Source organism: Poecilia reticulata, linkage group LG13 (assembly GCF_000633615.1).
Source record: "Poecilia reticulata strain Guanapo linkage group LG13, Guppy_female_1.0+MT, whole genome shotgun sequence".
In the NCBI taxonomy this organism is placed as follows: Eukaryota; Metazoa; Chordata; class Actinopteri; order Cyprinodontiformes; family Poeciliidae; genus Poecilia; species Poecilia reticulata.
In genome coordinates this window covers 23,136,820-23,152,436 of record NC_024343.1, presented here as the reverse complement: position 1 = coordinate 23,152,436, position 15,617 = coordinate 23,136,820, and the positions used below count along the sequence as shown (strand labels likewise).

The 15,617-nt window shown below is 39.0% G+C and overlaps 1 protein-coding gene across 2 annotated transcripts; it reads right to left on the bottom strand.

Annotated features, from left to right (window-relative positions):
* Nucleotides 1-385: 385 nt before the first annotated feature.
* sidt2 (SID1 transmembrane family, member 2) lies at nt 386-13,191 on the bottom strand. 2 transcript variants are annotated; one of them, XM_008426071.2, is made up of 26 exons: nt 12,342-13,191; nt 12,130-12,251; nt 10,456-10,620; nt 10,318-10,363; nt 9,354-9,455; nt 8,969-9,052; nt 8,701-8,866; nt 8,358-8,451; nt 7,651-7,706; nt 7,459-7,485; nt 6,737-6,775; nt 6,582-6,659; nt 5,985-6,100; nt 5,521-5,594; nt 4,926-4,992; nt 4,773-4,846; nt 4,570-4,693; nt 4,255-4,372; nt 3,782-3,918; nt 3,549-3,657; nt 2,560-2,636; nt 2,402-2,448; nt 2,215-2,320; nt 2,004-2,114; nt 1,225-1,338; nt 386-1,126 (listed from the first exon to the last, which is right to left on the bottom strand). In XM_008426071.2, exons 1-26 carry the CDS (start codon nt 12,588-12,590, stop codon nt 1,064-1,066), a joined length of 2,565 nt encoding a protein of 854 aa, XP_008424293.1. In that variant the 5' UTR covers nt 12,591-13,191; the 3' UTR covers nt 386-1,063. The 2 variants fall into 2 exon arrangements, with proteins under 2 accessions (XP_008424293.1, XP_008424294.1); XM_008426072.2 differs by lacking the exon at nt 7,459-7,485.
* Nucleotides 13,192-15,617: the final 2,426 nt, after the last annotated feature.

The following is a 15,617-nucleotide window of genomic DNA, read 5'->3' as shown; positions in this document are numbered from 1 at the left end:
AAAAATTAACACTTGACATGCAGCCAGAGTTGCAATGGGCTGTTTAGATGAAAGTCATGTTAAAATGGCTTAGTCAAAGACCAGAGCAATATTAAATGGAGAGAAAATTGCTGTCATCTGATCCAATCTGACAGCTTTTGCATATTTTTCAGTCTGTATACGTGCAAAGTTGATGGGCTTGAATACGTAGATGCGCCACATATTTTAAGAGTCGTCTTAAAGGCACTATGAAAATCTTGGAACATTTCCCTTCTACTTATGTTCTACTTTGTGCTGATCCATCACATAAATTCCCAATATAGTAAATTAAAGTTTGTGGTTGCAATGAGAAAATATGGGTAAATTCAAAGAGAAGGAATAGTTAAGACAATAGATGAAAAGAGTCCCATTTGTGAAAAAGAACCTTTTATTTAGTAACCACTCATTGAAATGCTGGACAATAAAATCTACTTTTCGTACAGAACAGTGCAAAAAAACCGGCTCCGCAGTCACACACACACACGCGCGCACAAGGGCAGTCAAATAGTAATACAATCATTTAAGGACGGCTAGTTTTAACAAGCTGACCAATCCGAGCACAGTGTGTGACTGACGTGATTAGAAACACAGAAGGCCACTGGCAGATTGGACTTGACTCGCGCTCCCCCAGTTTGTAAACACACACAACCCTGCAGAACCACACACAGCTTACAAAATGCATCGTTTTCTGTTGTTTTGACCATAACGAGGACCATATATAAAAAGAATGGAGAAAAAGAGTTCAGTGTTTGCATTGTCGTCTTCATCAGCAGCAGCACGTAAACACGCAGAGCGACAGTAACATCGATGATAGCAGCAGGAGGACAAAACGCTTCAGGACCACTCCATGTTGACCCAGCTGTGGATTGGCACACGAGTGTCCCCCGCCTGGCTCCGACAAGCGGAGACATGCTCACCGACCGCCTGAGGAGCAACAGGCTACTGACTGTTTCTTTTTCCAAACATGGACAAGATGCCAACAGAGAGAAAACAGGTGATAAGGCAGAGAGGATGAGCTGAGCTTCTCATAGAAGACCCGACGGATTCAGAAGACGTAGATCTTGTCCCTCTGAACAGTGTCGAGGTCGTCGTCCATGGTCAGGAGGACCTACGAGGGGAAGACAAGAGGGATTCCAACTCCAACATGTGTCGAGTGCTGCACTGGCTTCAAACAATCACCATTTTTACAAGAAACAACAACCATACCAGGAAGGATCCAAACATAGCGATGGAGGACAGGAAATGCCAAATGTCGTGGTCGTCAAAGAACGACAGCAGGATGCAATCTCTGTTGTGCTCGCGAGACTCTGCTGGAGTTTTCTGCAGCGGGAAACAAAGCGACTAGGATTGGTGAATCGATTATGGAAATAAACGTCAACTAAATGAGCAGTTGATTAATCGTTAATTGACAGACTCAAAAAAGGCTATTTGCTGAAAAAACATTTGAAGCAGAAATTAATCCAAAACTACAAAATATACACTGGATTTAAAAAAAAAATAACTCCTTTGTCTGTAAATATGTTTAATGAATTAAAGTCGCATAGTTTCAGTTTCATGTCGAGAAAAACCTACCAGCGTTGGATAGAAATTATTAATCGGCTCATCTATAGTCAACAGTTCAGCTCTGCACTGTACCGATGCCGAGTGGAGCAGCATCATTACGATGTTAGAAGCATTTTTCCTTTGCTACAAATAATCAAGTGTACAACAGAATTTTAGCTAATAAAAAGTTAATTTTGCCATTTTATAAAAGGAAATAAATTGTTTATTTGTATTTATAATATTGTATAAAAATACTAAGTGGTTTAACAAATAATCTGCAGTGCTAATTTTTTTATCTGATTAAATGTGAGAATATTTGACAGGATAATCGATTTCTAAAATAATCAATAGTCGCAGCCCTAAAAGCAATTAGACATTTGTAGCCCTTCTAGAGTACATTTTATTCAATCATACATAAATAATCTGATCAGTGTGTTGCTGACCTGCCAGGTGCTGAGGCCCTGGAAAAAGAAGTAGAGTGCAAAGCCCCAGACCACCGCCGTGAAGAGAATACACACCACCGGCAGACACTTGATTCTCTCACCACTCCGGAGCTGAAGCGACAACAAAAAGGACAATAATCAAATATAATCTTGATATCTGATGCTGGCTGCGTTAATACACACACACGCGCGCGTGCGCGCGCACACACACCTTCATAATGATGTAGAAGGCAAAGTAGAGCAGCAGGTTGCAGATGGCGATGGCCAGCAGGTATGAGGCGAAGTCATTGGGTCGCTCTATGAGGCCGTAGGCAGCGCTGCGGAGAGCAAACAGCCAATCCAGATGAAGCTCCAGATTACAGCGCTTAAGCAAAGTCAGACACGGTGTGTTTACTTACAGAGACCAGTTGACTATATTGCCCATCACAAGTAGCACCATACGGTCCTGGAAGGCAAAGAGGGGGGGGGGGGGGGGTAAGGTGCCAACATTTACAAACTAACCGTCTTTAATTGTGAATGTGAATTTTTGCTGCAAAATCTTTAGATCTCAACTCACAATGTACATGGGTCCACTGCACTGTCTGATGCAATCTGTGTAGATCACATAGACAATCCGGCGCATGATACCAGCATCTAGTAGACAAAATTACAAACAGGTAAGAGAATAAAATGCAAAAAAAGAAGTTTTACTGTATTTAGTTGAGAAAAATAACTGATCACTGGGTGACAATTTTCAATGTTTAGTTGGCTGAAGAAAAACAAAAACAAACAAACAAAACAGCTGTGTATTATGCAATGCAACCACATTAGAACTAATCAAATGGCCTTTGATTACTTCAAGTGTCAGAATAAAACCTTTGCCCGACCTCAACGTAATCCTACATGTGGCTCACAAAGTGTGGCGCAGGGACTTTGACATGGTTGGATCACAAACTTCACTGAGATCACCGATCAGAGGCATTCAAGAGGGCAAAGGTAACTTTGGAGGAGCTGCAGAGAGCCACGGCTCAGGTAAAAAAAAATAAAAAAATCTGCCAGCAGCTGTTATTCACTCCATGAATGTTTTTTTTTTTTATGGAAGAGTGTAAAACAGAAAGCAAATGCTGGAAGAAAGCCAGAAGTCCCACATTACACAGGAAACAAATGAAGATGCTCAAGTCAGATGAGAGCAAAACTGGCACGAGAAAATGGAATAGATGGATTCAACTAAACCAGCTGGAGACTGTTAACGACAAGTAAAACAGAGGTTCACCTTCAACAACTTCAATCACATAAAATCTCAATGAAATGCTCTGAAGTTTATGATGGATTGATAATATGTGAAGTTATAGGAATAGATGTCATCATTGAAAGCAGCAGTGTCAAACAAGCCTTTACTCAAAATATTAAATCTGCCGTTGAACTTTTTACCTGAAAGTACTTCATGTTTGAACATGTTAAATAAAAATAAAAGGAAACCCTAAAACTGGTTATAATTAATTTAAACACAGACTAAATTACACTGATCTTGAATCAAGTGTGTTTGGTTTCTTGCTGTGGTCCTACCAAGTCGCCATCGGCCCATGTAGTAGAGCTGTGTGCTGAGGAGCAGAGTGGCCAGAATGTGGATCACAGAAAAAACGATCCAGAACACCATGTTTCCTCTCCCAAACACCTGCAAAACAAAACAAATACAATTCTACAACAACCCACAATGATCATTAAACAGAGCTGCATACAATTAACAAGAGCTTGACCGCAGCAGCTTGTATGAGGTGTGTGTGTGTGTGTGAACGTACCACTCCCAGCACAGAGAAAAAGATTACTGCAGCCAAGCAGGCGTAGGCGGTGTAGGCACTGGCATTGATGTCGGGGTGTCTCTTCTGGTAGAGCTTCAGCATGCACAGCCCGGCAATCATGTACATGAAGGACGTGTCTGGAAAATATTAACACCGTTTTTTTGTTTGTTTTGTTTTAACCAATTAAAATACTGGACATGGCTTAAAATGCAACTGACTGTTCAAATGTTTTCTTAAAGTAAACCTGCAGACTTAATCTTCCTGCTAAACAGCAAATCAACCAGTTTTTGCCGATAAGCTGAATAAATCCATCTCACTCAAACACACACACACCCATGGCAAGTCAGGAGTTAGAACTGGTAATGTGTCTATGTCAGACTTATTGTCAACTTTCAATGATTTACAACCATTGTGTGCGGCAGGATCTAGAGAAAACAAACATGAAATGGCAACAATAAATCCTCATGTCTCACCAAACTGGAAGTTAGTGTAGTTGGGACAGACATGATAGCACGCACTGAGCAAGCCCTCCATCATCAGAGCAGTTCCCATGGCATAATACACACCGAAATGCTTCGGGATGCCGCACTCCTGCAGAAGAAACAGAAAACGTGTCGAAACGACCATTTCAGCTCAGATATTACCCGTTTGACAGGAAGTGGCATTAATAACATGTCACCTTTTGTGCTACAGTATTAAACAGAACCTCAGGATGGAGGGATGTACAGCTTAGAGCGTCAACAAACAGTTCTCTGCATCAAGCATCAGTTTGGTGGCAGGCGCCTCACCAGAGCATTGAGGTCGTTGCGAAGCAACGCTCGATTGTGTGTGACGTCTCTCTTGAGGACAATGAGGAGGAAGAGGAGTCCCAGCATCACGTATCCAAGGTTACTGAGGATGTTGTTGAACGCACTGCACACAAAAGGTTTAACACAGCCAGCTGAGCGTGTGTATTACTGCTGCAACAGTGGCAGCATGAATAAACACACACCTCAGAGCTCCCAAAGGGTGAGCACACAGGAAGTTGTAGTAGCAGATGTCCTGGTTTCCTGTCACATTTACAACCTGAAGGCCAAACATGAAATCACCATGAGAATGTTTCGAAGGCCGTTTGAGCAGCCATGTTTGTTTATCACCACCGCACCGTTTGATATGTGATGACCAGCTGGATGACCGGCAGCGCGTAGAACACCGCGATAGTGGCAATATTCCTGAGGAGAGAATAATTATTAGAACGTGATGCTAATTATCAGTCTATATTTTGATCAATAAAATGTTAACGAGGTAGCCATGGCGACCAAAGTGTCATGGATGAAATAGTTAAATAATATCTGATGGGAGCTCTTTTTACCCTCGTTCAATTACATCAACCAGGGCTAAAACGATTAATCATTTTAATTGTGATTAATCAATTACTAAAATAATCAACCAATTTAGTAATTGATTATTTATTAACTGGTGTATGCAGGCTCAAAAGGCCATTTGCTGAAATAATACAGAGTAATAATTAAGCCAAAACTGTCCCTATCAGAGAAATCTATTAATAGTCACAAAAAGTCATTACTAAAATAATTGTTAGTTGCACCTGTAATATCAACATGTGCCAGATCCTCTCTAAGGGTCCTTGCCATGTGAAAATGTCCTGAGGATGTCCATAGTGTAAGAAGCTTTTGTTTCTTAACAATCATGACTGATTCAAGGACTTAATGTACTACCAGCGATCTGAGCAATGAACTCACCAGAAGTAGATTTGGTATTTCTTGCTGAGGATCCTTTTGTCTTTGCGAGCCAGGTCAGACACACACAGGTACTTCTGTGATGAGGAGAATGAATCAGAAGTCATCAGGAGGGAAAAGAGGCAAGACAGACAGATGAACTCAGCCAGATTTGATGGTGAACATCAGTTAACACCAGATTCAAGTCTTTCAAAGTTTCAACTGAATTCAGATCTGGGCTATGAACATGTTTTAATCTAACTAATTGAATCCATCTTTCTGGTCTCTAACAAACTAGCAAAAATTAATTACACTCCTGCTGATTATTTTTACTTTTGGTTAAATTTTAAAGGTAAATTCATGCACTGGATTTACTTAAGAGTATTAGAGTAAAGAGGGGTTGAAACGAAAGGAAAAAGCAATGTGTTGTTTTTCCTTCCACACTACTTTCTGTTGATCTACAGCATGTTTGTGTTGATGATGTGTACCTTGGTGCGGACAATGTTTTTATCCGAGTCAATATCCTCCAGCGTGTCGTAGTCGTCCTCCTCCACAGAACTTAAAGACTCCTGCCTGCTTCGTGCGACGCTGTCCAACGATCGCTCTGAACAGAAGAGTGATAAAGAGATGGCTTAGCCATCTGGATGCGGACTGTGAGCAATTTGGTGATTGGATCCGTAAAGGTATCGGCAAACTGATGCACAAGTGCTGAAATGCATCACAAATTATTCAATAAAGGATTTGCATTGGTACACTGAATCACTTCTCATTTAATTTGCATTGCATGGCAAAATATCTGGAGATAAAATCTAAATCTGGTGTGTGATTAGTATAGTGCTGATTGGTTTGGAGCAAATCTGGGGAAACTGTGTGGCAGGGTGTCACCAATGCGGATGGCTAAGTGGTGAAGGTGATTGAGGAACGGTCGGCGTTTGAAAGGCTCCTGTCCTGATGAACAAACACAGAACAGCAGTGAGGGACCCGAGGTGCTCAGGGAAGCCGGCCACTCGCCGTGCCACGGCGAGATGCTTCAGGGTGAGAATGATGAGGTGAAAAATAACAGCTGTGTCTGCTGGAGCTCATACCCAAATAGCCATAGTTGTTATCCGTTGATGTGGCGCTGTCAGTGATGGCCTCGGAGCTCAGGGTGCTGCCGTTGTCAGCTGGCAGAAGAAAATGTGTTGATTAAACAACCTCCACAAAAGCTAAGAGATTAGTAACAGATCAACCCCCGACTCACCAAAGGAGCCATATTCATACGGAGAGGCTGGAGTTTTGCCTGTGACAAAGATAAACACATTTTAAAAGCCAGAAGAGACCATTTTAAAACAAATCTCACACATTAAACACACTGGCACTGCTATAGTTGTTAGTTTCTCCATATCCCTCACTGCTAACACACGGCACATGAGCTGTTAGTCCAAAACACACAAGACACAACAGATGTGCAAACACTGTGTGTGACAGATGGCACAAAGAAGGTACAGTTTATGCTGCAGTGACAATGAACTGCAAGAATTGTGGGCTTTCTCATGCAAATCATGCCAGCAAACACTAGTGAACGAAACAAACACACCGAGAGGCAATTTTGAACTCCAGACACGCATAAGCATGGATCCTTTATCTCAACTGTAGTCTCCATAAATCTGCAGCATTGTCATAATTTTAATAGCTCCTGATAATGTGCATTAGCCATCGGTCAAACCTGTAAAGCACCGAGGAGAGCTTGCATCCTTATCCGTTTGAGGTCATAAAATGAAACTATTGGAACCGTGCTGCAGTCGTGCTAATGCACAGTTCACAGAGCTCAGCAGCCAATCAGGCGCTTCCTTTCAGCAGAGGATGCTTAAACTCCAGCGAGGTCATGTGTGCAAGCTAATGCATGCAGAGCGATTACAGACAAGCCAAACAAGTGTGAGAAAGAGCAGCGAGTGCACAAGAAGAGTGACTGTGTTGTTATACCGTCGCTGTTCTTCCCAAGAAGGGAGGCTGAACCACACAGGGAGAGAAGGTCAAAGACACAATGAGTAACAATAACATTTAGTGCTATATGTAAAAGAAATGTAGAAATTGGTTAAGATATTTCAGATAAATATCCATTTATAAGATAAATAAAAATTTTTTTTTAATGAGATCAGCTAGCTGCTTGGCTACCTGTCTCAGCGGGCGACGTGTCAGGAGGGATCGGAAACATTTCTCTCCTTTTCATTCTGAAGAAAAACAAAAATTAATTAAAATTGTGTTCAACATAGTTTCCTCCGTTGTGTGCAGATTCAGTCATCGAGAAGTGATGACTGGAGACTTTCAGGTGGTAATTCACCTCTTTGATCAGGTTTATCTCAGTACAATAGCTAATTGCTATATTTAGATATAACTCATGACACTGGTGAAAAAAACTGGAAACACTTCCTGGCTATCTAGGGAAATAGAGGAGTTAGATTATTAGAGCTAAGAAAACAGACACCAACATCTAGAAAGAGACAAATAGTTGTCAGACATCACCCAGTGTCTTCTGATTTTTTTTTATTAAAGTCAACTATGTGAATGTTGATAAAGTCTTTCAGGCAGCCTTCTTTACTGCAGTTCAGCGAGTACATGCTGAGGAACCTGGGTAATTATGATTTAGTCAGTACACTTATGTGTATTTTTAGGCCACTTTCATTTGTGAGTTACAATATGGCATTCAAATGTTATTAAATAGCAATAATTAATCAACTATGAATTACGTCTTTGTAGGATTGAGCCAAAAATATACTTCAAATTTGAGCCCAACTTTTTAAAATGTGATTAAGATCTCTATGAACTCATCAAGCAGCTGATTAACAGATGCTTCGGGAGCTGAAACAAGTGAAAAATGTTACCGTTTGTTTTCCACGCAGGCAACCAGCAGAGTCAACACGTAAAACGACAGGAAGATCCCCAGACAAAACAGCATGCCGATCACATACTTCTCAGCTGTGAGGGAAAACACACACTCAATCTAAAGCCAACGAGACATTTCATTTCCTTGTCACGCTTCTAACTATTATTTAGCAAAGCTCAGTATTTTGCCTAACAAATATAAAAGACGAAGATCTTGAATGTAGTTTACATAATGTATCTTAATATGTCGCCGTTACATTAAGAATGAAGTGATTGTGTGCAACAAAATCTATAAACAGGTGTGTAAAAGTGACCGTTGTTTTATTAATATATGTGGCTTACAGTTAATGGCAGGTGAGACCACCACGTCGAGGTCCTTGGTGCGGTTACCAGCATCAATTAGTTCATCGGGCTGCAAGGGGTAGAAACGCAGCGGGCCGCCGCATGCCTCGTCCTCCGTTTTCACCACTACTACTACATAGAAACTGTTGCTAGGAAAATCCTTTCTCTGAATAAAAAAATCGACACACAGAGATATTACATGTGTTCTTTGTCACAATGGTTGGTGAAAAATGATGTTGGATTTAGTGTAATGTTAAAAATCAAATACCTGCACAGTGATGGCACCTTTTTTTGTCATAGTCTGATACATCCCAATAAAGGCCACATTGTTGTCCAGGTCATAGACTGGACACTATAAGGAGAGAAATGAGAAAATGAAATGCTTCCTGCATTCAAAGTTACATTAAAAAAAAGACAATTACATTTAAAAGACAAGAAAACATCGAGAAAAACATTTTTCACTGTTTCGATAAAGTAAATGTTAAAAGTGAAACAAAATTATGCAGGTGCCTCTATGGTGACCTCTAGTGGTCTAGAAATGCTACAATTGTCAAAAAACAAAACATTAGAGGGAGGCGTCTGCTGTGAAAAGGAAAACATAAAAAGAAGGTAGAGAAAATATACAGAACGCATGGCAGCCACCAACTATATACCTGGATGTCTTGGACAGACATGACGGAGCAGGGGAAGTTCACGTCTGAGTTGACTTTGACGATGACAGTATCCACCCCGTCAGGAAAGACGTATTTAAAAAACTGGGAGAAAAGAAGGAGAGGTAAACCGGAATTAGAGGGCAGATGAATGGAGTCACTCTGTGGTTATCTGATATAGGAGCTGTAGCCTGATCCATGCTGGTAGGATTACATTTTTTATTGTGGCACTCTTGACTTTTTACAAGTGTTGCCTCAGTGAATAGTAGGCCTTCTGAATGCCATCATACAAAAACGTTTTAACAGTTTAAACATGACTTTGAAAAAGAGAATACGTGTTCTTATCCAATTGCACTACATGTCTGGTTGAAGATGCAGCTTAATTATGTCTTAAACTTAAACCCAGAACCTGAAATTTCCAGGTTTCAGAATAGATATGCTTTTTAGGTTCCACTAAAGATTGGATTTTAAGATGGGGAAATTCACAGAAGACTGGTGGTTAGATTCACATGTTTACCTATGTTAGAGAACATCAGGATTCACCTGGGAGCAAATTGACAATTCAGGATTAATTTAGAAAAATAAAAGTCTAACGAAAATGAATATAAATATATTTTAAATATTATGACATGTTCAAGGATTTTGCACGTTATGACCTGTATAACGTATGCTTAAATGTTGTGGAGGTTGAGCCTATTCAACAAAGACCCAAATAACACATTTTGGTCAACAGGACAAGCAATTAAAAATGTGCTAAGTGGCAGAAAATTGTAAATAATCACTTGCATGAGTGTGCAAAAGCTTCTGTAACTTGTTCAAAGAAATTAAGTTTCTGTCTTTTGTTTTTATTTGTCTTACATTCACTCCACCCATGCTGATACTTTATCTGTTGTGGACATTGCTATGACTGCAATAAATAGAATTTTGGAGAGCGACAGTCATTATTCCGAACGTAACGCTGGGTTACCTGAGGTTGGGAAGGTGATGCTGTGAAGCTGAATTTCTTGTCTGTCCTGTAATCGCATTAAAAATAGCATGTCAGGCATACCAGGAGCTGTTTGTTGACACCGAGACATAGAGCTAAGATCTAAGTCGTATAGCTTACTGCAGGGTGAAACTTTCCACACGGCTCACTCGCAACTGGAAGTTTGTCTCCTGGCTCGACAGGGTGGACACGTCCACAAAGAAGTACTGGGTCTCGGACGCGGCTCGGGTTGGAGGCTGGCACAAGGTTCTGCCCACGTGTTTGTACGGGTACTTCCTCTGATAGCTGAAGGGCAAGACACACAGGAAGACGTGCTGATGAACACAGAGGATAACACGGCTTCTATTTACCTCAAAGATCAGCTTTGAGGTAAATATAAATGTCTTTTATTTTACAAACTGATGAGACATTTTAAGTGTCTCATCAGTTTTAAGTGTCTCAACAATAAAGAATATTTTCCAATAGTGGATCATTAAGTTCTATAGTATATAGATAAATAATTGATAACCAAAACCACCTTTGTTGCAAATTCCCATACAACACACAAACCACATCGTACAATGTGATGACACACAGGAAAATATTCTAAAGTTTCTCATTTCCAGTAACACAAGTTCCTCATATCTGTCCTGGTGGCTTCCAAGTGGAGGAACTGAAAGTTCAAAGTTTGTTAATGAGCCGTTGAAACATTGTCTGTCCACGTTGGAACATTGTTTGTCCACGTTGGAACATTGTCTGTCCACGAGGGCGCAACAGCGAAAGGGCGACAAGGTAATTCTGAAGTTGCACAACCAAAAGGCACAAGACAAAGATCAAATAAGGAAACTGCTGAGGGAGGCATAAAAGGTACTGAACTCCACACACGTCACAAACTCCCCCGATTACTTGAAACTACATGAGTGCGCTCTAACCTCTAGCAGGAGAAACCAGCTGTTTTCCTTCTACAAAATACAGTCCTTTGCAGAGGTTTTCATATCTTATCTTGCCTTTTGTCATGTCACAAACACAAGCTTAACCTTATTATTTCAGGGTTATGGCCAATAGACCACAGTTCTGCACATTTGTGAAGTTAAAAGAAAAGGGTTTTAAAAGATTTCTACTATTAAAAATCCAAAATGTTTGACCCGGTTACAATGAAGTTCTTAAAATAAAAACCAGTGTATCCAAATGCCTTCAGAAATCACCTTACTTGTAAACAGAGTAGAGAAATTTAGGAAACAAAATGCAACATGAAGACCAATAAACAGCAGACAGATCCAGGGTGACTTTGTGAATAGTTTACAGCAGAGTTATGATATGAAACAATATCCCAGAATCTGAACAACTTCAATAGGAAAACATATGTCACAACTGCATACGTTCCAAGCCATGGCTGTGGGGTTGCCATCATTTTCTACGTGTTCAGGATTGACTGACATGACCAACATACAACTCTGAATATATGCTGGATATCCAATATACAGTCAGAGTTACAATGGAATGGTTTAGATAAAAGCATATTCGTACATTAGAATGGCCTAATATACAGACCTGAATACTAGAGAGAATTGGCGGTAGTCTGTATTCATAGGTTATGAAGACTTTTGAAAAAACAGTTATGAGTAGCACAGGTCGCGTTTACAGTGTTCTATCACATGACCTGAAGTCATAATTACAGAGAGGACTTCTGTAAATGAAGTGGATGTCCTCAAAGAGTGCACTGGCTTCAAATTATTTATTGTTTTGGTGAAAAAAAAGTAAATGTGGTAACATCATCTTAAAGTTAATAAACTTAGAAAAGTGAGAATTACTCACAGGCCTCTGAGAATGAGGGGGACTTGAAAAGACATCACAGCTTGCTTTTGCCGAATAACAAACAGAATAGGACTCTCCAGATGCTGCTGCATCACGTCTACAGTCACGCGCACCCCCTCCGTCTGAAAGTCAAAGAAAGTAACAAGGAAAGGATTGAATCACCAAATCATTACCTGGACACCATATTCCAAGATGTAAAGAAGGAAACTCACCTTATTTCTGGAGATGGTGTGATTGAACGCATAGATGGTCTGGTTATCGCTTTTAACCGTGTCATTATAGGTCACATCAAACTCTGCATCCTTTTGTATCACAAATTTTGCCTCTCCAAGCGCCCCAGCACCGCACACTAACTGGGTCACACAGAACCAGAACAAAGCTGCCAGCCCTGGCCGTATCCAGCGAGGCGCAGGAAAACAGCTGCTTTTAAGACGACATTTCCAGTAGCTCCTCAACACCATTTTGTCCGACACCGTCTTCCTCAACCGAAAACCGACAACTAAGCTTATTGCAGCCTGTATGGCAGAGCAAATAAATAACCCCACCCCATTAAGGAGCAGTTAAACCGAGATGTCCTGATGAACTGGGCCACTTCCACACTGACAAAGAGCAGAAGCACCAGCTGCTGCAAGCTACTTGACAAACTAAACACACAGCGAAATGTTCAACCGTCGGACTTGTTCTCAGTCAGTTCGGCACTGACAACAACTTCTGAGCTAGCAGCTATACAACCAGAAACACAAAACTCAAGACGACGACGCAACAATGACCCTCCGTTTCTCCATCTGGGGAGCTGTGCTAACAGCTCGCAAGTTAGGACGCCAGGATAGAATTCACCGCGGATTCTAAGTCGGTTAGAAAAGAGAGTCAGAATACAGAACCGCGCATTACAGCTAGCTAATTCTGCCCTCCTTCTTAACTCGTATTTACGTCTACGTTAAAAGACGCCAGCACCAGACCGGTCAGCACCAGGTGAAAATATTTGTCGTCTAAAAGCTGTGCACACTACGAAAAATCCGTTCCATTAGCGAAGCCCCCTCCTCCTCCTCCTCCTCCACGCTCTAACAGTAAACAAAACGCCACGCGACGTAATGACGTCACTGCGGAACAACTTCACGATTGGAAATTGACAAGCCAACAATTTAATTTAATTCAAATCACCTTAATTTAATTGAAGAATGAAATTACTTAAGCTTATGCAAATGAAATTAAATAAAGCTGAACAACAAGGCAAATAAAGTAATGAAGTTTAGCTTAATGTAAACCAACAACAAAAATCCATCAGTCATATTAAATAAACTCCAAAAATGTATTTGATCTAAATTACAAGGTACAGAGAAGTATGAGTAAAAATAAATGTAATTAATATGACCTCTATTAATTTACATTTAAAATAAAAATAAAATACAGAAAACTAATATAAATTCAAATTAAATAAATAAAGTTGAATAAGCGCACAACACATATTGCGAATACATAAATAAATAAATAAATAAATAAATAAATAAATAAATGTATATATACTTCAAAAAAGTGTTTAAAAGTTTGATGATCGTTTGAAATTGTATTTCATGATGATTCAAGATTCACTGGTTTTTGTTTGTATTTTGTTTGTATCTTATCTTCAGTGAAGGCATCAATTAAAATTCTAGATCAAAGAATTTCATTAAACTACGAAAAATGCATTGGGGTATTCTATGATAGAAGGTCTTAATCGAATGACAAAACTGACTTAAGAAATCTATCTGCTCCAGTTCTTTGCTTTATGCATGTGATATTCCTCTTTGTAACAAGATTGAACGGAAAAGTGTTTATAACTGCCAGTTACTGTTATGAAACAATACTCATTAGCAGTTATATGGAAATGTTCTTGTTTAGGTTTGGTTAATAATAGCAAATGGCTGTTTGTGCAGTCAAAATTGTTGCAAGAACTCACATCTACCAATAGATGGCGGTGTCTACAACTTGGTTAGGGAGTCATGAACTACAACAGGTTAAAACTGCAACAAGAAATGAATGCTTATAAATGTTATTTGTACATATAATATATATGTACAGTGATTCTTGAGAATAGGGACAAAACAGGTCCTATGGATAAAGCACAAAATTTGAATAAAATATACACAAAATATATATATTTTTAAAATATCTGACTAAAATAACCTGGGTCATGTGAGCACAACAATGTACATTTTCCTGGTATTTGCTGAATATTATTTTATTTTAAACATTGTAGTCAGTGGATGATGCCTGTAAAATCCCTTGTCCCGGAGCAGAACTCAATACATTATAATAGTTCAAAACAATTAAAGAAATACTAAAATGATATATTATGACAATTAAGTATAAGTAGTCGTATAAATAATTATAAAAGTATCAATAAATTGAATTAAAAATCATTTTTATATATTTTCCAACTCCATTGAAATTTGTCCCTAGTTTTTGTCAACACCTTCAGAAATGAAAAGAATGTAAAAAAATCATGCATTATTGGGGGGCACCAGAACCCCATGACCACTTCCTTTCTCTTACTTTGCTGAGAGGACTAGTTAGCTCTGGTTAGCTTATGTTATTCTTTAGTTTTTTCTTCTTTTTATTCTTAAGTTTTTTGGCACAACCATGATGTGTCAACACCATAACTGACAATTTACAAAACTTTGATGACATTTTGTGAAATAAAAGCTTGATTGTAGTATACTGTAAAGATTTCATGGACCTGATGAGCTACAATATGGCCTCCTTCAGAATAACATCATATAAATTGAGGTAGTTTGGCATTTTGTCAACTCCGTCAGACGTCAACTCTATCAGAGTTTTTGTGACTCTTTCAGTGAAATTGTTGTCAAATCTCACTTAAATGTGCAATTAATTCATTTGAATGTATTTTACATAAATTGGATTACTTCACATGTACCAAGTTTTTCATTTTACTCACTAGTTTGTCACCACCTTCAGTTCTGTGTCAACTCCGCCAGATGGACTTTTTGTTGTTTTTTGTTTTAAATAATATTTATTTTGTTTCTTGAGAAGCATTTGTCTGTAAAATGAGTAAAAATATCACTAATAGGGTCATTAAAAATTATTTTCTATTTATTTTTGTAAGATGGTAATGACAAAGTTCTGTGTCAGGTCCATTAAATTCTTTTTTTTTTTTTTTATGTTGCAACTGGGAGCCTGTACCTTAGCATCTTTACATTTCCAAAACATTATTTGTCATATTTGCATATGACAGGTTGAGAAATAACAAAAAAAAGGGAAAATTAAAACCCATTTTGTCATTTTGTCCCTATTCTCAAGAATCACTGATGTATATAAATGTTGTCTTTTTATTTATTCTAATTTCATTTACATCGATACTTGAAATAAAATACTTGATTTCGTGGTATCAGAATCCTATCTATCTATCTATCTATCTATCTATCTATCTATCTATCTATCTATCTATCTATCTATCTATCTATCTATCTATCTATCTATCTATCTATCTA